The sequence below is a fragment of the Chlamydotis macqueenii genome, chromosome 7 (assembly GCF_036417535.1).
Source record: "Chlamydotis macqueenii isolate bChlMac1 chromosome 7, bChlMac1.mat, whole genome shotgun sequence".
NCBI lineage: Eukaryota > Metazoa > Chordata > Aves > Otidiformes > Otididae > Chlamydotis > Chlamydotis macqueenii.
The window spans coordinates 19,647,305-19,668,525 of record NC_141562.1 but is presented as its reverse complement, the minus strand read 5'-3'; the positions used below and the strand labels follow the sequence as shown (position 1 = coordinate 19,668,525).

General features: G+C 42.6%; 1 protein-coding gene across 1 annotated transcript in view; it reads left to right on the top strand.

Annotated features, from left to right (window-relative positions):
- ANTXRL (ANTXR like) overlaps window positions 1-20,253 on the top strand; it is a 59,429-nt gene extending 39,176 nt beyond the window's left edge. Inside the window, exons 17-19 of the mRNA XM_086752335.1 lie at window positions 851-1,018; window positions 2,184-2,264; window positions 19,907-20,253. Coding sequence (XP_086608461.1) covers window positions 851-1,018; window positions 2,184-2,264; window positions 19,907-20,137 — 480 coding nt within the window. The 3' untranslated portion in view covers window positions 20,138-20,253. The remainder of the gene's footprint in view (window positions 1-850; window positions 1,019-2,183; window positions 2,265-19,906) is intronic.
- The last annotated feature ends 968 nt before the right edge of the window (window positions 20,254-21,221 follow it).

The window sequence follows — 21,221 nt, the reverse complement described above, 5'->3', positions numbered from 1 at the left end:
CTGCCTCCTTTTTGCATGAGGCCATGGGAAGTGTATTACACCTGCGTCCTAGCAGAGCTGGGTAGAGTGCTTCAGATTTCACTTGGAAATGGGTTAATCTGCCCTGGATGCTGCGAATTCCCACAACACCTTAGGTTACCGGAAGGTGAAAATGCTAGTAGTTCAAGCTGATTTTGAGTGATAATATTTGACTCTTACATGTGTATTTCTGATTACAGTGGGAGTTTGGTGCCTTCATAAATTTGCTTCGATCTGGTGGCATTGGGTCATGTGATGGGATCTAGATTAATGTCTGTGAAATACACCTGCTCGTGGGGACTGCTGGAGTGTCTCTGCTTACAATGACATCCTGATTTTAGCTGGGATGGAGCTAATTTTCTTCCCAGTAGCTGCTGTGTTTTGCATTTAGTATGGGATTTGGTATGTGAGAACATTTATAATACACTGATGTTATTAATTGTTGCTAGGAGATCAGCGACTTTTCCAGCTTCTCAGGTTTTGCTGATGTGCAGGTGCAAGAAACTGGGAAGAGTATAGCTAGTACAGTTGACCCAAACTGGCCAAAGGAAGTCTATTTCATACCATAGATGTCATGCTCAGTATATAAGGGGTGTTGCCCAGTGGGCAGCTCTCTGGCTTTCTCTCGCTGCTCGGGATTGCTCAGAGATTGTTCTCAGTTCTGTTCTGTGGTTGCTACTTGGGATGGGCTGTATCAGTCATTAGGTGGTGAGAAATTGTGCATCATTCTTTTTTATTATGTGTATTTTATTATCCTTGTATTTTTTTTATTATATGGTACCTGATTGCCAACTGGGATTAAACCATGACAAATGTGCTCTCTGGACTTCAGGTGCGATGGGGAGACAAGGGGTCAACAGAGGAAGGAGCAAAATTGGAGAAGCCCAAAAATGCTATTATTAAGTTGCCAGAACAGGAGTATGAGCCATGGGAACCCAAGCCAAAAAAGCCACATGTGAGAAAACCACCTTCCCAGCGGAAATGGTACACTCCAATCAAGGTAATGTGTCTGCCCCTTAGTTTTACCAAGTCTCTTATGTCATGCATGTTACTACATGCCGCTTCCTTAGCATGGCCTTTCTTATGGTAGAGCTGCGAGGGCCTATTTAGAAAAATGGCCAGTAACCCTCAACTTTGCCTGTTTCTTGGAACATGTATTTCACCTGGCCCCGTGTTGCAACAGATTTTGAGGGGAGAGTGGAGGGTGTTGGAGGCATAAGCAGAGATCTTCCCTCCCTCAGCTCACGCCTTCTTTTTGGGTGCTGTTGCACAGCATGGACTGCAACAGCAGATATCCCAACTCTTTGGGAGGGCCCTGTTTCATGCCATCTCAAGGCACCATACAAAGATCAGATAAAGTGCACAGTCCTTGCTTTAATTGCACTCTGGCTAAGGCCTTGGGTTGGGATTCAGCTCTGTTCCCCTCTAGTTCAGCCACAAGATGTAGTGTTTGATTTTGGGCAAGTCGTTTAGTCTCTCCACACTTTTTCATCCTTGTTTCTCCCATGTCATTATCATATCTGGTGTCTCCCTGTCTTTAATGTATGTATCCTCACACAACCCTTGAGGCAGGGCAGAGCTGTTATCTCTGCTTACACAGGAGGAAGCTGGAGGGCTAGTGCAGGGCAAGGGAGCAGCATACCATGCTCATCCCAGAAAACTCTGGCCATAGCCCAAACCAGTACTTTGTGGGATGTGGTCTGCTCTCCTCGCTATGCTCTCAGATCAGTTTAACAGTGCTTGAATTTATTGCCTGGAAAGTACTTCAGACTTTTAAAACCTGCCTAGGTAGGGAATCTTGTGACTGTTTATCTATGCTCCAGCTTGCCTTCTGTCAGAACAGTATTTTTGTTGTTCTGCTTTTTATTAACATAACACCTGTCTAATTGTGCCTTTTAGGGGAGTTGTTCACCTTAAACTACAGTCATCCTCAGTGAGTTTTGAGCAGGGTGATTTTTGACCATTGTATATGGGGTAAATGTTACCCCATTGAGGTCTCTTTTCTGGTTGTCTAGATAAGTGGTATATGGTGGGCAAGGGCACAGGAGCAATGTTTCTGCAGACAGTTTAATACAGAAAGGCTGGACAACTCATCTGAAGTTTAATCTCATGCTGTTTACCCCAGATGTCTTGGTCATGTCATATTTAATATTCTTTTTATTCAGGGCAAACTTGATGCACTGTGGGCTTTGGTTCGACGAGGCTATGATCAAGTCTCTCTTATGAGACCGCAGCCAGGGGATAAGGTAAGGCGTCACAAACACACTGGAATGTCACTTCTCTGTTAGCAGCAGAAATGCTCTTCACCCCCCACAACTACCCCCTCTTTTTTTTTTTTTTTTTTTTTTTTGTGAACTTGTCTCTTTTCACATTACCCTAAGGCTAAAAATTTGTCACAAGAACCAGAAATTTCAAAATGAGCTAAAATGTTTGCTGTGGCATCTGTTTAAAACTCTTGCCCCAAAAGGTCAATAGCAGTGTCCCACTGTGATGATTTGCGCAGACTGAGGAAGAAGCTGGCTGCCTGCAGTCGTATGAGCTTCTTTTCAGCAATATAAGTTCTTAGCCTTTTTTTTTCTCTACACATATGTTGGAGTCAAAGGGTAGATTCTTTGTTTGTGGCTTCTGGGCGACTGCTCATTTTGAATTTAATATTCAGTAGTCATTCTTCAACATTAAGTATCCTTCGTATCCAACTTCATAAATACTTTTCAGATTTAATAATAGAGTTAAGTGATTAATGAGAGAAATCATGAACTGTGCAGGTGATGAAGAAACAAATTATAGCAGAGTTAAAGGAGAATAAAGTTTCTGTAGAATTCTGTGCAAGGACACATTTCTTGGTCATATCCTGTATGTGGCCTTGATAAAGTCTATTAGCCAAACGTAGATCAGGAGTAGATTGCTCCTGGGAGGATGCAGGGCGTTTGTGCCTTTCAGAGCCATGGAGATGTCTGTGTGCTGCCCCTGGGTCACTCATGATAGCTTAGTTCAGAGCGCGCTCGTGATTTTCCTGTGAGAACCTGGCACCGTTATGTTTGTCCCTAACTTGTTATTCTGGGGGGACTGCTCCATAAGTGCTGCTGCGTTGGGCTGTTGAACCTTCAGGTTTGGCTTTCTACAGCGGAGCTTTGAAAGATGAGCACCTAGCAGAGACAACAGCATCTTTCTCCCTGCTGTGGCCATTCTCTGGCCAGAGTCCATACATTTCATCACCTTTGCTCTCAGGGGAAGGGGTTATAGAGTTACAGCAGAAGGGGCCATGAAGTGATTTTCTGGGGTAGGAATGGCGCAGAGGCTCTTGTGCTGGGCTTGTCTGCCATGATGATTTTTACACCTAGTAACAGTCTTAAAAAGCAGCACTAATTTGCATAATCCAGGGCAAATATGATACTCCCTCCAACTTTTAGTAAATTACTGTAGGGCATTTGTCTAGGTATTAACCAAACACATGTAGCTTCAGTGTTAAAAGTTTTGTCTCCTTTTTCTTTTGGTGTGTAAGGAAACTAAGAGAACAGACTCAGCTTCCTTTGCTACTTTTTAAAATGGTCTTAACTGTTTCACTAAACTGCATTTTCAAGGCAGCTGTGCTCGAGACACCTTATTTACTTTTTAAGCACGATCTAGAGCTTCTGAATAGGCTCTTTAGGCCCAGCTGTATTTTGATAGCGCTAACATTGTATAATATGAATCTATCCTCTGCCTTTCACTCACTTGGTTGGTACATTTCTATCAGGGCAGAGCACAACAGAGCCTCTGTTAGCCAATGCGGTCAAGAAACATGCAGGGGGCTGGCTCCAAACAGGGATCCTCAGTTCCATGCCTTCCAGCTCTGCTGTAGGGAGGACAGGGGACTCAAAAGAGGCAATGAAAAATATAGCAAGTTGAAGGATTATTGTATCAGGGGGAACATGAGAAAAAATCAAATGTACATCTGGGAAATAGGGTGGAAAGAATCCTATTGAGCCAGATTTGGTGGAAGAATAGGATCATCTCTGTTCCCTGGCTTGTGAAATTAACTAAAGCTGAAGAATATTGAAAGGGAAACAAGAAAATGACTAGACATCCTTCTGCTGTAAAAAAATACAGGGTATCACAGGCCTGTATTTCACGGAGAAAGCTAGCACAGAAAAGAGCAAGGTTATTATTTATTGTTTTACTGACCTTTCTAGTAGCAATTCTCCTCAGTGGAGAATTGGTTTCTTGTGAGTTACACTTTTGGTGGAGGGGAAGTGTATAAATTTACATGCATGTACACATAAGTATATATGAGTATACACACATGTGCACCCAGTTACCTCGTGGGTGAAGAATGGGGAAATCACGTTGGTGCTATGAGTGACTGGCAGCATGGAGAGCCTGGAGCTCTGGCTGTGCAGAGCTGAAGGAGCTCAGCAGCCCCAGGAGCAAGCCCACAGCTCTGCTTGACCCAGCCATGGCAGGGACAAGGTCAGTCCTGTACAGATGTGCTGACGGCAGTGGATGGATGTCCTGGTTTCAGCTAAACCACCACAATGGATTTTGATTTACTGTTGGGTAGACATGAAAGCACAGCTGGACACGTCTCGGTGCACCATGTTCTTTTAGACTGCACCATCCAGAGGCCAGTGACTGTGTGGTGATCTTGGAGAGAGGATTGCTTTGCTTTGTGGGGCAGGGGAGAAGAATTTTACAAATTTCTGTTTCACATTTTACCTCCATTAAAAAAAAAAGTAATTTTCCATTTTTATTGTTACAGTTGAGCATATGTTCACTTTTTGTAGCCATTGGGGGAAATTATAGCAAAACTTTTTTTTTTCTGCATAATGAAAATAATAGTGATAGTAGTGAAAGAATATACAGAGTACAGGGCGAAAAATACTTTTCACAAGGCTTTTGGGACAGGGGAAAGATGTCAAAGGAGAATTTTTGACACTAAAACACTCTTTAGATTAAAAGCTCTTTTGAAAGCTGTAATTTCTTTAATTTGAAAATGAGTACTTTATTTTTGGACCTTTCCCCCCCCCAAAAAAAAAGAGTCTGAAAAATACTTGTAGAAAAACTTTCCTTCATAGTTTTGGTGAAAAACAGAATATGTTGATGTTTCTGGTTGATTCACTAATGTATCTGGTTCTGTCTGTCAGAGAAGGAAAAATATGTTAGATATTTTTCAGAGCTGTTCAGCATCTTCCCTCACAACACAGCCCTCTTCTCTTTAGCTCTGCAGAACATACAGGGAAAGCAGTATTGCTGCCCCAGGTTTTCAAAACATGACTTCTCACCCATTCCTGTCATGAAGGGAAGTTAAAAATGGCACTGTTTTTACTTTTTGAGTCTTCATGTGGTGCAGCCCATTCCAGAGTCTGTGTGAGAGCCTTGCAATGGAAATTCAGGCTGAAGTGTGTGTGCAGAAATACAGGGCTGACTGCTGCAGGAGACTCTGTGTCCTTCGCTCTGGGTGGCCAGGGCTACTGTCCATCCATCCTCATCATGATCCTGTTGCCTTTCCCAAACCACCTGCTCTTTTCGCTACCTGTGATCCCCTTGGACTCCTGTCCTAGACATTCCCTTCTGTTTCTTTCTGTGTTTTCTTCCTCCCATTGCTGTGTCTCTCAATCCTTGTTTTCCTGCACCTTCCCTAGATGAGACAGACTGGTGCCCTGCAGTCCTGCCCTCTGAGAGCAATGGGCTGGTGACCAGCCTCCTTCCCCTGTTCCTCTTAAGCTGCAGGAACAGAGCTGCTGGTAGGAGCATGCCCGCAGTGTGGCTTCGCTGCAGAGCTAAGTGAGGCTCCCGAGAGCTCCTCTGTCATGTGGCTGGTGCTTTCCAGGGCATGGCAGGGACTTCTCAAGAAAAGAATCCCAGGATGGATGACCCATCAGCATTGAACAGGATTGTATTAATAGGACTGGTTGTTAAAATCACAGACACTTTTTAGAACTAAAGAAAACTGTCCAAGCACAAGCTCTGATGCCCCTTCTCCTGGAAGCTGTGCCCGCAGTGTTTGGTCTCCATTCAAGATCATATCATGGCCCCACCACTGAAATTAGTTGTTATTAGCTTGGCAAGTACCTCAGTAAAGGGTGACAGGACCCTGACTTCTGCAGGTCAGTCCCAGGAGGAGCTTCTGTTGCACCAGGATGGGACAGCAAGGGATACACATGATTAGCTCTACCCCATCATTAGCGGACAGGCTGCTATTTGTGGGCTGGCTTTTTGCTGACCTCTCCAACAGCATCAGCAGAGCAGTGAAAAGAAGGAAAAAAAGGCTAGCAGCTCTCCTGCAGATCGCTGGTTTTTCCTTGCATTAATGTACAAAGGTGAAGCCTTGATAGGCATTTGTGCTCCTGCTGCAGTGATGGATCCCTTAGAGCTAGGCTGGTATTCTTCCCTTCCTCCTCCAGAAATTTGGGGCTTAGAAGACCAGCAGTCACTCTTCTGATTCAACAAAGGGATTGATGCTTCTGAGGTGGGGACATTCTGCTTATCCAGTAACAGGGAGCATGTCAGAGTGGCCACATGGCCTGTCAAGCTGTGTGTTGCTCAGGATATTCAGGCTGCCTTGAGGACTTCCTCATCACATTGGTATCTTCTTGACCTTGGTTCTGAGCTTGCAGAGGGGTGCTATGAAGACTGGAGTTTGGGAAATATTAATATCTGGCTATCTTGAAGTATCTCATAGAAATCACAGTAGCTGGTGGGACAGGTTGTCAGTAGTCTCTGCAAAAGGCAGCTTTCAAGCTCTTCTCCTTGGCCTCATGGATCAAAAATGGATCTGTTACCAATGCCAGCAAGTAAGCATTAAAAGCCCCAATATGTGCAGAGGAAGGTGAGATGCTTCTTTCAAATGGTCTGCTTAGTTGCTGCTTTCAGCAAATCCATTCCATTTTGCATTTCAGCACATACTGTCACAGGAAATTCTCAGAGGCTTGGTTTACCAAAAACCTCAACTAAAAAAAAAAAAAACAACTTTTTTTTTTCCCCCAGGCAGAATTGCTCTTGTTTACTTTAAAGCTTTAGAAAGTGATCTCAGTTTTGTCACTGAAAATTACCTGCAACAGAGAGTGAGAGTGTAAACTGGATTTTGCTGTCACCATCACCCTTATATACACGAGACTTTACTTAGAAAAAGCAGTGATCTATCAGTGCTACTCTGTGGTTTGCACACACAAAGCCCTTTCCTGGGGAAGGGGACTAGAAGCAGGCTGCTGTATGAAAATCTGAAAGCCATTTTTTTTCCTTCTTCTTTCCATAAAACTGAAGGTAAAAAAAATCTGCTGTGCAGCCAAATATTTGACAAACCATGAGCTGCTGGTCATATTGGAAGCCAGGACTTCTGGGTCCTTTCAAGTTCTCACCATTGAGTCTCTGCATGACTTCAATGTGGCATGGCAGCTGGAATTTTAAACATCAGCCTCTGAAATGAGGAACACAGGAGTATTTGGGTTTCTTATTCTATGCGTCCATTTCGAAGTGATCACTCTTAAGCTGATAGGTTTGTTAAAGCTCAGAAGGTCTGATTACCCTCAAATTTTGAGTGATTCCTTGTAGTGCTGACCATGACATCTGACAGCCTTAGTTTTTCCAACTGCAAAATAATAATGAGAACACAGTATTTACCTTCCTTACAGATGTGAGGTTTAGTTAAGGCCTGCCAGGCACTTGGAACTCCCCAGATGAATGGTGAGACATCAAGCCTATGGATTATTAATAACTAGTAATGATTTTCTGGCTGCTGCCCACAGGTGGTCAGCACTTTGAATGCAGCCCATGGGCATGGCAGCACTCGCCTGTCACTCCACGCTAGCTGCCCAGTACCAGTGTGCTTTGGAGCTCATACTAATTTCTTATTTTCAAGATTGTAATGGCCTTTAACAGGCTTCCCTGCCACTTGCTTGGAGAGGTGCTATAATCACCCAAGCAGTAATTGGCAGAGCTACAGGGGGTGCTGGAAAAGCAACATCGAGCTCCTTCAGACTATTCATCAGTGACTGCTGCCTGGTTCTGGGGCTTTTCTCCCTTTGCTTAACCTTTCTGGAGCCAATTACCTTCATAAACTGCTGAAAAATTAAAGAGACAGGGGTATCGCCTGCTACAGTAGATGATCTCACTTTGTCACTTTCAATGAAAATGTGACACATGTAGCCCTCATTTTACTTTTTTTCCTTTTTGCGAGGGAGACCAGTATTGGTAAGGTTTATTCCTGCTGTAGCAGGCATGGCATGGGAAAAACACTCCCTGGTGTGGAACCAGTGTCCTAATGCACAGTTCCCAGGGGGTGCTGAGCACTGCAGCTGGAAATATATAATCAGCAACAAATGAATTTCCTGTGCTGCAAGAAGCCCACATACTGGCATTGCCTCTCACTTGTGCCAGGATCATGTTAATTCTGACATGGAAGAAGAATTCACAAATGGACTTTGGGGACAGATGCTGCCACCCCCGGGTGGAACTAGTGGTGTGTCCACGTCTTTGGGAGCTGGAGGCATGCTCAGTAGCAACAGCCACAAGAGATTCTTCTGAAGGATAGGTACAAATCCCACGGGTGGTGCTACTTAGTACAGGCTACACAACAGGATAAGGGAGGATTGGCCTTGCAGTTAAGACACTGAGCCGTGACTTCAGAGACCCTGGCTGTAGCTGATGTAAGTTACTTCACTTCTGTTGTACAGTGATAAATAAGTACATTCTAGAGAGTGAGACCATATTCCTACCAGCACTTTGAGCACTTCCTAGATGGACTCTTTTAGGTAGACAGGTGGCTCTTCTACTTCTCTTAAAGCATGTGTACCACTTCGATATTTCTTTGATATTTATGGTAAAGGAACAGGTTCACCAGGTCCGATTCTCATTTTTTTTTTTTTTGTAGGAAACGTGACTTTGGGATAAGAACTGGTGACTTATTCCCTTATTAACTACAACTCTGACATGTCTGCCTTGGGGGAATAGGGTCTTGCATGTCGTTACCATGATTTTGCAGGAAGCACTTGGTTGATGCTCCACAATCGTACTTAGAGTACAGTGTGTCTAAGGTATGCAGGCCTGGCTTGGAGTCAGGTGACTGTCTTGGGGTTTAGGAAGAAGCTCACAACTGAAGGTACATGTTTTTTGAAAAGACAAGTGCACAAATGCACGTGTAGTTGCTTACTAGGACTGTATGTACACATCCATGATTTGCACGTCCAAGTAAACAGATATGCTGCAGCCAATATGTTTATTTGTTTCTTGGTAGCACCTCTGGATCAATGCTAAAACTCATGTTACCGTGTTACAGTTGTATTGGTGGGAGCTGTACATCCCACATTGTCTTCTGAGTTGGGTAACAGTCCAGAACTTAACCTACCAGCCTTCCTTAGTTTTCTGCTTGCATACTTCTAGTAACTATGTAGGAATCTGTTTCCCCATATGAGTAATGCTATGAGCTTCCTCTGAAGGTGTTCGAGCTCTAGAAATAAAAAACATTGTGTAAGATAACGTATTAATACTAGTATTCATACTGAAGTTATTGTACAGAGTGATAACTAAAGGTCAAAAGGTATTGCATCATTGCTCTCTACAGAAGAGCTGTAGTTCTGGACGCCTCTGTTTTTGTATAAACTACTGGGGTTCATGTTGTGATACCAGAAGAAAACCCAGATCACTGTGTCTGCCATTGAACAAGTAACACAAAGATACTATCCAACCTGAAGAGCTTATGAGCTATGCCTGTTAAATTTTAATCTTAACTTAATCATGCTTTGAACGTACACATCAGATTAATAATAAAATGTGTCAGTTTTATATCCTGGTTTTAGTCTTAGATAGGAACTGTTTCTGGAACAACAGGATTGCAAACACTTTGTGCTCTTTGCAGCGACACTGGTGGTTTCTGCAATGTTTTAAGATCTTTCTGCCTTTTTTTTTTTTTTTTTTTTGTTTGCACGTAAACATATCTCTTCCCCTCCTTTTTGAGTTTCTTCTGCGGAATGTAATTACCCAAGTAGACATTTCAGTCTTCACTGGCTGATAACTTTGAGTTGTCTGATATACATCAACTTCAAAGTGAAGCCTACCAAGGGCAGTGTTCTCTCTTGCAATGCTAAAGGCCAGCTAATCTGAATAGAGCAGAGCTTTGAAAAATGAAAGGAGGTGTACCTGGGTTTTTTCTACTGCTGGTGGACAGACCACTGTGTCTAGTAAGCTGAGACCAGGGTGTATAGCAGAGTTTGCAAGAAAGAGATGGCAATTAGGTACTCATGGAAAAGATTAACTTCAAAATGCACAGTTGGTACTTGATAGACTAGTCAAGCTGCATAGCGGAAACATGACAGGGATATATTTCATAGGGTGTTAGGTCTCTATACCATACTTGAAATGGGAAGGAGAGTTCCATGTCAGGACTTTGGTACCTGAGTTGCTTCCCCAGTGTGTTCATTCCTAGACATAATAAGATGATTGTGTCCTAGGGAGTTCTTCCATCCAATTTAATATAGAAGCTTTTGGGGAGCAGAGGTTTTCTGTGTTTTATAAATATGCCAGCACTGATAATGAACTGTATGAATCTCATCCCAGGAGAAGAAAATCCTTGTGAGATAAACACAGGGGAACCTGGAAACTGTGGGTTTACCATCTACTTGCTCTAGGTAGCAGCAGAGCCATTTAAGGGCCAGTTATCCAGAAAGGGGCTGGGGGTACCTGAATCTGTTCCCAGACTCTAAACAAAGAGGCAGCTTGTCTGTGTGGTGGGCCAGGATCTTAACATTTTTGGCAGAGGCAAGGAACAATAATAACCGTTTTCACCAGAAATCTCTCTGACAGTCTCTAGCATTATCCTATACCCTAGATGGGATGTAGGCATTATCCTATGCCCTGCATGGGACATTGTGCTCTGTGCACACCATAATTCCAGCTAGCTCCTCAAAAGACAATCAAACAATTCACCCTGGAAAGCACAATGACACTTAATTATAGTTTGAGCAAGACCAGTTATGGTCCTCTGTGGCCTAATTTGCTCCTCCCAGCAAGCCACCAATACCTCAAGGCTGAACCTGTTGCACCCAGCAAATGTTTGTTGCTCTTGTTGCTATGCTCCAATGCCCTCCCTGTTCTAGGTGATGGACAAATGCAATCTCATTTTCCCTGAAAATGCCAAAGGAAAGAGAAAAATCTTTTTCAAACCAACCACTGTTGGTTTTGTCTTGAACCACATTCTAGTCTGGTCAGCATTCAAGTGTGGAAATGTGTGGTGCTGTGGTTAAAACAAGGGATGTGAGTCACTAGTCCTGAACTTGTAAATACCATTCTTTTTTCCCCGAAGCTGCTGCACAGCCTTGGGTAGATGGCATGATTGGACAGTGGCTCTCCTCACTTCCTCCACTCTGAGAGCTTCATCCATAAAAGCTGTCAGAAAAGAGAAAGGCCATAAATCATGCATTATGAGTGCAGGTTTAGGTTAAGATATTTCCATCAGGTTTGGGTGGTATTTGGTCTGGCGTGACTGTATTTTAAGATCAGTACTGAATACTGAATGTAAAGTATGCCTGACAGACCTTAACCTTGATTATGCCCAGTGTTATCTTTTTCTGTTCCCTTTGCCATTTCAGCTTTCTTAGGGCTCAGCATCAACAGGCTTTGTTATGGATCTGCACTGTGCATTGCTTCAGCCACAACCTCAGCAAAGTCCAAGACATGTGATGTTTTGTGCATTCCTGCAAAATATCTTGTGACTCTGGCCATCCTTTCAGGAGGTGTCTGTAGCCCATTGCTGCATTTTCCTGCTAAGGCAGGGTTGGAAACAACATGCAGCTCCCTGCTGAATGGTGTGTGATACGAATTATTTGAATAGCCCTGTCTTCAGTGCTGGGATGGGCTCTCTATTTCATCTGCTCCATGTCTCTGTATCACTTTTCTTGTGTGCCTAAGCTTGAAAAGTGGTATCAGACATGTGGTAGTGGGGATGTGCTCAGCACAAAGTTTGTTTTGCTGAAGGGTCCTGGTTGTAGCTTAAAAGGCCGGTTTCCTTGGCTGAGCTATTCCTCCTTCAGATTCCTGAGTATTGGCTGGCTTCTCCAGGAGTAAGTTGGAAGTAGCCCACTTCTCTTCAGTGTATTCCTCTACTGGTGTTCAAACTAATTGAATAGATTGCTCCTAGAGGATCCAACCCTGGTTTCCGGCACAGTTGGGACTGTGAACTGGGAAGCAGTGTCTGCAGACGTGTGTCTTGTGAACCTATCAGTACCTGATTGTATTCAAGTTTTGATATTCTGATTAAACAAGCTACAATACCCTGGGCTACTGCAGCTATTAAACTTACTGCAAAATAGTTCCAATCTGTATCACAGTTCCCTAGTAGATCTGGACACCATTTTCCAAATCACTGTTTTTGTTTTGGCTAGAACCTGCTTCTTTAGATGATCTTTAAGTATTTTTGCATGTTAGTGGAATTAGCTGCAGTGGAAAAAATACCTTTGAAAAAGTCTGAATATTTTCAGTTTTTGTTTTGAAACACCTTTGCTATCCAAAACTCAAAAAAAAGATGTTTTGAATTGAACAACATATGTGTTTCAAGTTAAACTTATTTTGAGATATTTCTTCTACTTTAAAAATTAAGACTTTTGGTTGACTTTTCCCTTGGCCAGCAAGTGAACCTAAAGATGACTTTCATTGCTGCTGTTATGTGCAGTGCATGCCACAGGCCTGTTTGTGAGTTTGCCCTGGCGACCTACCTCCCTTGGCCCCTGGGGGATACCCTGGAAGGCATTATCACACACTTGATGTCAAAAGAAGAGCTCCTATGCTCTCTCCCCCCCACAAATTCTACTTTCTCAGCTATTATTTGGCTCCCGTAACCAGGGTGTCTGAAGGCATACTGGGCTTCTGAATGATTTATTCTCCCAGCCCCTTTATAAAGCAAGGCTTGTCCCCCTTCACCTCTGTGAGAGGGGTTCAGGCGTCTCAGCTCACATCTGGGCTTTCTGAGCAGTGATGTGGGCCATGCGTCAGCTAAACAACAGGTTTTACTCTGAGTGTGTCAGTAGCCCAGGGCATTGCTTAGCTGAGTCTCCATGTGCTCTGCTCTTAGCCCATATGCAGCTGTGTTCTTGTCTGTGACTCAGGCATCAGGGTTTCTGAAGCAGGGACTGACTTTGTGCTGTGACTCCCTGGTGTTCCACCAGTGAGCCGGTGACTGGGGCTTGTGGGTGATTTAGCTTGGTTGCTAAAAAGTAAGAGAAAAGGCACAAAACTTGCTTATAAGAGTGTCTTTGTGGACTGTGTGAAGGATCCACATGTGCCTCAGCTGCTTTAAAATATCACTGGCCCTTCCTGGGTCAGGACCTGTGTCCCATTTAAAGTTGTGTTACCTCCCACATCTTAAAGCTCAGTCTAATTCCTTCAGCAGTGTGAAGTTGATCGAGTGAGCCCAGTAGGTTACATCTCTTGGAGCACTACCTTGCGCACACTGTGCTGTAAACAGTTTTCTGTTGCTACTTGGATCATCCTTGTGCCTATGTATTCATCATTTTGTAATTTTTGCTTTGAATTAATCTGATGTACCTAAGGCCATAATAGGATCCTCACTCTTACAATATGAGTGATTCACAATCCACAATGCAGTGATTTCCTTCCCCTCCAATAACTCCGTCATAGAAGGAGGGAGCAGAAGTTATATGAGTTACTTATAAAGAGGCCAGCTAATATTCTGGTTAAAGAACAGACTGAATTGATTCTCCTTTATAAAAGCAGCACTAAAGAAAATAATAATTATATTCTCATTGTTGGACACTGCCATTTTACTGGATCTTACTTTTAAAATCCTCCTCTCTTCAGTCAACCTAATTTTCTCTTACCTCTTCATAGTTTTGAATTACTGTCATTTTAGGCATCAGCGCTGAGCTGCCAAATAGACGCCCAGAAAATTGTTATTGACAGGAAAGGACTTATTAAACTGGAAGGTATTTAAAGAGTCGGATTCTCATGCAAACCAGTATTTTATGTTGATATTTAATGTTTTGATTTGAGACCTAATAACTTAAAATGGCTACATATAAAAATTAAATACAGGTTGATAAATTGTTAATTATTAATGCAATAACCACAGTATAATTAATGGTGGTGACTAAAATTTCATTGTTAAGTCATATAATTAGAAAATAATTATAAATTACATATTTATTGACCTGAAAGCATGATCAGCCACCAAATTGCTGATATGGGACTCTCTGACATTTCCAATACTTTATTTTTCAATAGGAAAACAATATCTGAGTCCCAAATGTAAGAGTAGGAGTTAGTAAAAGTTACTTTAATATGCCTGAAAAGCAAGAAGGCTTGGGTTTTACATGACAAACTGTTTCAGTGGCTCACTAATTTCTAGCCTGTATGCTGCGTGGTAATCAGTGCAATTCCCAGGAAATCCGTGAAGGTTTTAATGAGCCGTGACATGTTCAACGCACAGTCAGCATGAAGCAGTGCAGTGCAAGGAAGATTTTGGCAAAGGCTGATGCACATAGATCCTGGCTCCTGAGGAGCCAGCTGCCAATCCTGACACTTGCCCAGGGAACTTGAATAGTGGGAACTCTGTACCACCTTGGTTCAGCTCGCTCTTTATAAAACTACTGTATCCATAATCTACCTCATTCATAAATACATTTGCTAAACAAATTTCCCACACTGTTGCTGTTTTAGGATATTTAGGTGTTTCTGCTAGAATACTTTTGTTCTTTATGAGAGGACAGGGATTATTCTGTCCTCTAATTTTTTTCCAAGATTGGATTTTTGCAAAAGTCACTGATCTTGAAGGTATATATCCCAGTGATTTCTGGGTGTATGGATCAAAACCTTCACTTAGCTAAGGTGATTCTGACTTTTCATGGTTTGTGGCTCGCTCTTGCGGTTTTGTAGGTAGCAGAAAAACCTGAATCTATTATTTTGAGTTTGAGAGCTGCACTTTTACACTGAACTATCAATAGATATTTAGGAAGTGAAGCTAAATGCTGATGAACCACATCCATAGCAAGCTGTTAAGAGTAATTCCAGTGACATCTGTAAACAAAATTGGGGAGAAAGGTGACTACTCATTTCAGCCCAAGGAAATTATGTTCATTTCAGATTTCAGCATCCTAAATGTAATACTTTTGACCGAAAGCTACTTTATTTTTTCAATTTGGTGGTCCAGTGTTTTGGATTGCTATGCTCAAATTTACAGGAATTATTTTATTTTAATCCATTCAAAAATGTAAAGGCAAGTAGCATATTCTTACAAAGTCAAAGACCAAGAAACTTCACTTAACATTTAAGTTAAGCCAACTCTTCCTCAGTCAGATTCCCGCCTCTGCTAGTCAGAATTGCAGCACTGAGACTCCATAAGCAAAACCAGGAGTGAATGAAAACTCAAGCAAAATTTGTAACGGGAAGGATATCTTTTATTAGGTCAACTAATGCAGCTAAAAATAAGAAACAGACTTACTTTTGTGTACACAAATGCTCTGGCATGCACAGAGATGAAACTGGATTTTATTTTTGTTAAATAAACACCAATGGGTGTATTAAAATGAACAGAGAAAAGGAACAGCTACTGGCAGATGGGGCAGATTTTTAAAATTCTTTTTGCTGAAGTGCTCTTAGTATCATGGGTGAAGAGACTTGCCCATGGCACTCTTTGAATTGCCTGGATCCTTTTAACAATTGTTCCTTTCCACTGAAAACTTGCTGAGGAGTAGCTAAAGATTTTGGAGGAACAAGCAACTGGGGAATGATGTACTGAGCCACTATGATGAAAATAGCCCAGAAACAAGATGCAGTGGTTTTCAAGAGGTTCCTGTCTTCCTTCCCCCCCTCAAACCACACACAAAAACACATCCTAGGTGGTCGAGGAGGCATTGCCTAGAAGTACAAAGTGCCTGAATTGCACATGTGATTGTTACACTGGGATAAAAGCCGGAGTCAAGACAAGGGCAGATCCCGCTGCTTCAGTATTTGTACTTTTTGAAAAGCCAATTTGGCAAGCAGCATAACAAGAGCCTAACAAGTGGATGGACATATGGGGAAGCAAAATAATTGTGCATTAGGAAGACTGTGCAGATGTGAGCTGAAGTAAGGGCGTAACTCCATATGGCACATTGCTGACCTTCAGTTGGTGCCTGAATGACAGTACGCAGCACGGGTCGCACCATCTGAGGGATGCTGTACTGGGAGCAGGGCTGAAACCAGACAGAACTGGATATACGCAGATCATCTGCTTCCTGGAAAACAATAAAGCAGCTACCAACAGCTGTTGTGCCTGAGATCATAATGGTACTACTGCACCTTGCAACTCTGACACCTTCCCTAAAACACTAAGTGTATACTATGCTTCTGGACAAAAAATACTGTTACTACGACTAAAGCAATGATGGCTTTTAATCTCTGTTAACCCCCTGTGCAGGGAGAGCATAGGTGATTTCTGTCCATGTTCTCTATTATTTAAAAGCTTTTATATGCTTTTGGAGAGGAAATTACTTAATCCTTTCAAACACAGAATATTAAAAATCCTGTGGTTAGCATGTTTATTTGAGAAACATCATGGATTTTTTAACAAACTCACCCCAGAGGTATGTGCACGTTAGGTAGAATAGCTGTGGCACTCTGTTGTTAGGAAAGTGTGATGAGTGGAGGGCTTAATTCTTCAACCTAGAAATCCTTTGATGAAATATGCTTGATAAGTCCAAACTATGACTTATGATTTATTATCATTTGTTCCTCCCTTTCCCTTTTGGCTGTTAATCCTAACACTGGCTAAGAGTTCGACCTCATTTTATCAGTGGCTGTTTGAAGTGTTCAAAAGGATTTGTTCCAGTATTCACTAGAAGTCTTTGATATATGAGATTGTAGCCTAACACCAATAATCTTTTGTGAGGAAGTGTCACAATACGTTCATCGATCATCCAAGCCTCTATCTGTCAGACTCTCCCAACCCAACCGTATTTTTCATGACACAATGCGGCGCATGGCCTTTAAATTACCCATCTGTCTGACAAATCAGTGAGTGTGGCAGAAACTGGCAGCAGTTTGACGTCGCCTATCACTTTAACTGAAGTGAAAGTAATGCAAACCGATTTATGGGATCCCCTTTGATTATAGACTATGAATATATTTGGAAAATTGATGTTTGGGAGAGAGACACAACAGAGAGGCAGGAAAGGCTTGTAGGAAAAAGCACTAGTGTAGCGTTTGCAGCTTTGCATTTACTGTGAGGAAGACAGTTCTGTCCTTAATTTTTTTTTCTTCCCCATATGGTGCCTCTCATCTGAATACCTCTTATTTCTTTTTTGTTGTTGTTGTCCTGGGTGATTATTTAGCTGTTCTAAATTCATAACTTTATAAATATAAGACAGTTTTCTTAAATGCATTTGCAGTACAGCTGTTAAATATATCTGTAATGTTCATTGCATGGCAGTAAATATCGCTGAATTCCCAAGTGTACTCTAAATACAGTGGGGCACAGCAGAAGACAAATAGCTGACAAGGATGGCTGCTTGCTGCAATGCTGGTGAGGACTTGAGTTCTGTGATAGAGTAGAGCAAAGCATCAACTTGGGTTTTTTTTGATCCAATGGTTTATCATTGCAGAAGTGACCAAGATTTTAACTTTTGCCCTTTGCCTCCATGCAAAGGCTCTGGCTCCAGTAGAGTATTGCCTTGAACCTGGTTCATAACCAAAGGTTGCTGTAACAAGCCTGGATTTTTAGAAAGGAGATTTTTATCCTACTTATTGATGCTATTGTTTAAGTGTAGTGGTGAATTGTGATGGTGAAAGCTAGAACAGAGAACTGCTGAGTATGTCTCATGTACAGGCAACAACATGCCCGTTCAAACAACTCTTGGCTGCAGCTGAGCTCTTGAAGCCCTGAGCCATCCAATGCAAGTAAGTGGTAGGGTGGTACCCTCTGGGCGTTAGTACATTTGTTGAATCATTTTCTGAGCTCTCTGGAGCTTACACAAGCTCCTCTTGCTATGCTGCTTGCCTTTCTTCAGCCAAGCCATAGACTTAAGTGATTCCCTTCTTTTTAAAGAAAAAGTTTTCATGAACAAAGGTGCAGGCCTTGGAAGTCACTTAACAAAACAGATAGTTGTCGTTCAGCTGTGATGGCTTTGGATTCCAGGGAAAACTGTAATTTGTGAAGTTGACACAGAAACCCAGCCCATTCCCTAAATATCTTCAGTTTCCTCACACCAGACAGCACTGAGCTAGCAGCAGTCTTGTATTCCCCTGTTATCACAGCAGTTGGTAGCTGTGGGGGTCATTATCTACAGCTGCTTAGCTCCGAGATAAGCTTTGCTAAATCTGGAATCTTTCTGTGGAATTTTGCTTGAGGGATGTTGGGATAACCTTGGGCTAAATTTCGTTTGTTGATTCCAGCCTGCAACCTAAACCTCTGACTGTCGTCAGCATCATAGCTCTGTGAGTCTTTCAAAACAATGGAAGGAAGATGCCTTTTGGGACAGGTATTTTCTAACCAAACAAAACAGGGTTTTTTTCCTCTTCCCCCAGTTAGAGTTTGCCTTGAAAAGAGAGAAACAGGTCACATTCCCCTCCATGCTAAACTATAGAGGCTATTTTCATTAGGATGATTGCTACACGGAACAAAACAGGCCTGTTGTGCAAAGGAAAAGGTGCTGGCAAATGGAGTTCATCCCTGATGGGATGGGTGCTTTCCAGCCCACAGTTACTTATTTGGAAACATATCCCAGCTCCTGTAATTGGGCTATTGGCAGTGCCACTCCTGCATTTTCGGCAGTCTTCATCTCCAGCCTTTGTACATGATCATGAGACCGCTTTTTGCCTTCCAGGCTCAGGCTTCTGCCAAGCTTGTGGCAGCTGGGTTCTTAAATAAGCATCTTCTCCCACCTCCCTAGGTGAGGAGATGGAGGCAGTGATGCCAAGTGTTGCATCTTCTCACACATGGTTGTGCCTGCAGGATTTCATGAGACCTCCACAGAAGTAGTGGGGCAGTTTGTAACAAAGCTTAGGGGTCATGAGGAGGAACAGGTACAGTAGGCAGCAGAGATCTTGGTGTCTGACTGAGGTTGCCATGTACATTTTGAAGTGCCCAGGAGCTTCTGGCTGCTCTCCACAGGAAAAGCTTGGTGGTCTTTGGGGTCTTTCTGTCTCTCTTCCTGTCTGGAACTTGGTTAGTGGGAACCAGGAACCTATGCAAAGCTTTGTTTTGGGCAAAGGAAACCCTGGCATGTTTGCATTTAGCCCCTAGGTGACGAGAACATCCCCAGTGCTTGCTGTTCTTTCAAACCCAAGCTACGCCTGTTTTAAAATCTCCATCCACAGTTCTCCCATCAGGTCCTGCCTGCCTGCATCCCACATGCATTCTGAAAACACAATCATTGGAGAGCCTTTGTGCAAGTCTCACACCTTGTTGGTGTTTGTGAGGGAAGCCACATCTACACTGGAGTGCAGAAGACAGATGTACTATCCCAGTGTAGTGTTCAAAGCATAGACACCAGCTAGGCTAGCATCACTGTGAAAAGGAAAGCTACAGATGGTGTCTTTGCTAAGGTTGTTCCTCTGGTATAATCCTGTCAGTTGGGGATCTCACCAAGGCAACCATGACTTCAGGGTAATTGTGGCTTTAGGCATGTTCTGCATACCTCTGGTAGCAAAGCAGAGGGCACATTTGAGCAAAGTCACACTTTTGGTTTAACCTAGTCCTAGGCTATTCTCTCATAGGCAGGAGCTCTGAAACCCATGGAAAATATTGGTTTCTAGTGCTGACCTTTAGAACACCGTGGTCTGAATGTCATGGCTAGGAGCCAGTGAATGATACTGGACAAAGATCTCTAAGTGCAGCCTGGCCCCTCTGCTTATAGTCCCTTTGGGTAGCTGCTGCTGAGTCAAAACACCTGCTTTTTATGAATAATGAATTTTTGTTTACCTCTAGGGAAGATGCATAAACTTCACTCGAGTGAAATCGGATGGAACCTCTGCCCCTTACAGGCCACCACCGAAGCTGCCACGGCGTGACGATGTTCCTCTCAACAATGCTCCAAAGAATCCTTCTCCTCCTGTGTCTCTGCAGCCCCCTTCCAGGCAGCCACCTCCTGGACCACCCCCATCCCGAGCCCCTCCTGGACCTCCTCCTTCACGCCCACCCCCTCAGCCCATGGCTTAGAGTGCAGCAAAACCCTGACCGACAAAACATGTCTCTTTGCTGAACACGGCATATTTATTGAGTATTGGTTTACAGTTAAAGATATCAGAATTTGTTGCTGGTCAGCAAAAAAAGAAGAAAGAAAAAAAAAAAGAAAAATTGCCAAGTGTCAATTTTAGTGTATGAATATATTTATACCACGCGTGCTGAGTAAACATTCAGTGGATAGATTCAGAGCTATGGATTATAGAAACAAACCAAAATGATCATCTACATACAGTAGCAGCTTTTGTATGTATACATTTGAAGACCTATTTACATATGACGTTTGTCTGACTTGGTATGTCAGATCATTCATTAATAACTTTAGCCGGTACACGTGCATCAGTTGTTTTGATAGCTGCCACCTGCGAGTTGGTTAAACATAGTTCACTGAGGAATTTGCTTTCCTTTCCCCAACAGTACTGCATCCAGATGTTAATATGGAACAATAATTGCAAAGATAACATTCTGCCTTTGGTTCTGCAGGTGGAATTTCCATGAAAGTTTATAAGAAGGCTGTAACAATAATGAGGTAAGATGAGACTATGTGCCAATAATCTAGCAACAGTAATCTAACAAAGAAGAGGGATATATTTTTCTCCTGAGAAAATCAGTTCTGAGCCTGCCATCTCTGCATATGTTTAGATTTGGTTGCATGGTACAGCCACTGAAGGCCAGCTATTGGTCCTAGGAATCCCAACCTTGAACAAGACTTGAGTTCAGATTTTTCCAAAGTTCAAAGGAATTTTGAGAAAAACATTTTGGCTAGGTGTTTAGTTTTTATTTACAGGAAACATGGTCCAAAATGGAGCAAATATACATGCAATTTGAGCATGAATGTTGTAATACGCAAACAGCATGTTATTTATATCGGCAGCAATGAGGAGTGATTCAATTGCTATTTAATTTGATAAATTTCCTTTTGATTTTACTGCCAAGCAGAACTAGACCCTCTAGTGATTCAAACATCAGTTTCTCTATGAATAGCTCTTTCTTTAGACAGCCCAGATCCCAGTAATGTGTAACCTTGCAGTCTTATCTGCGGTTGAGAGGTGTGGTGTAA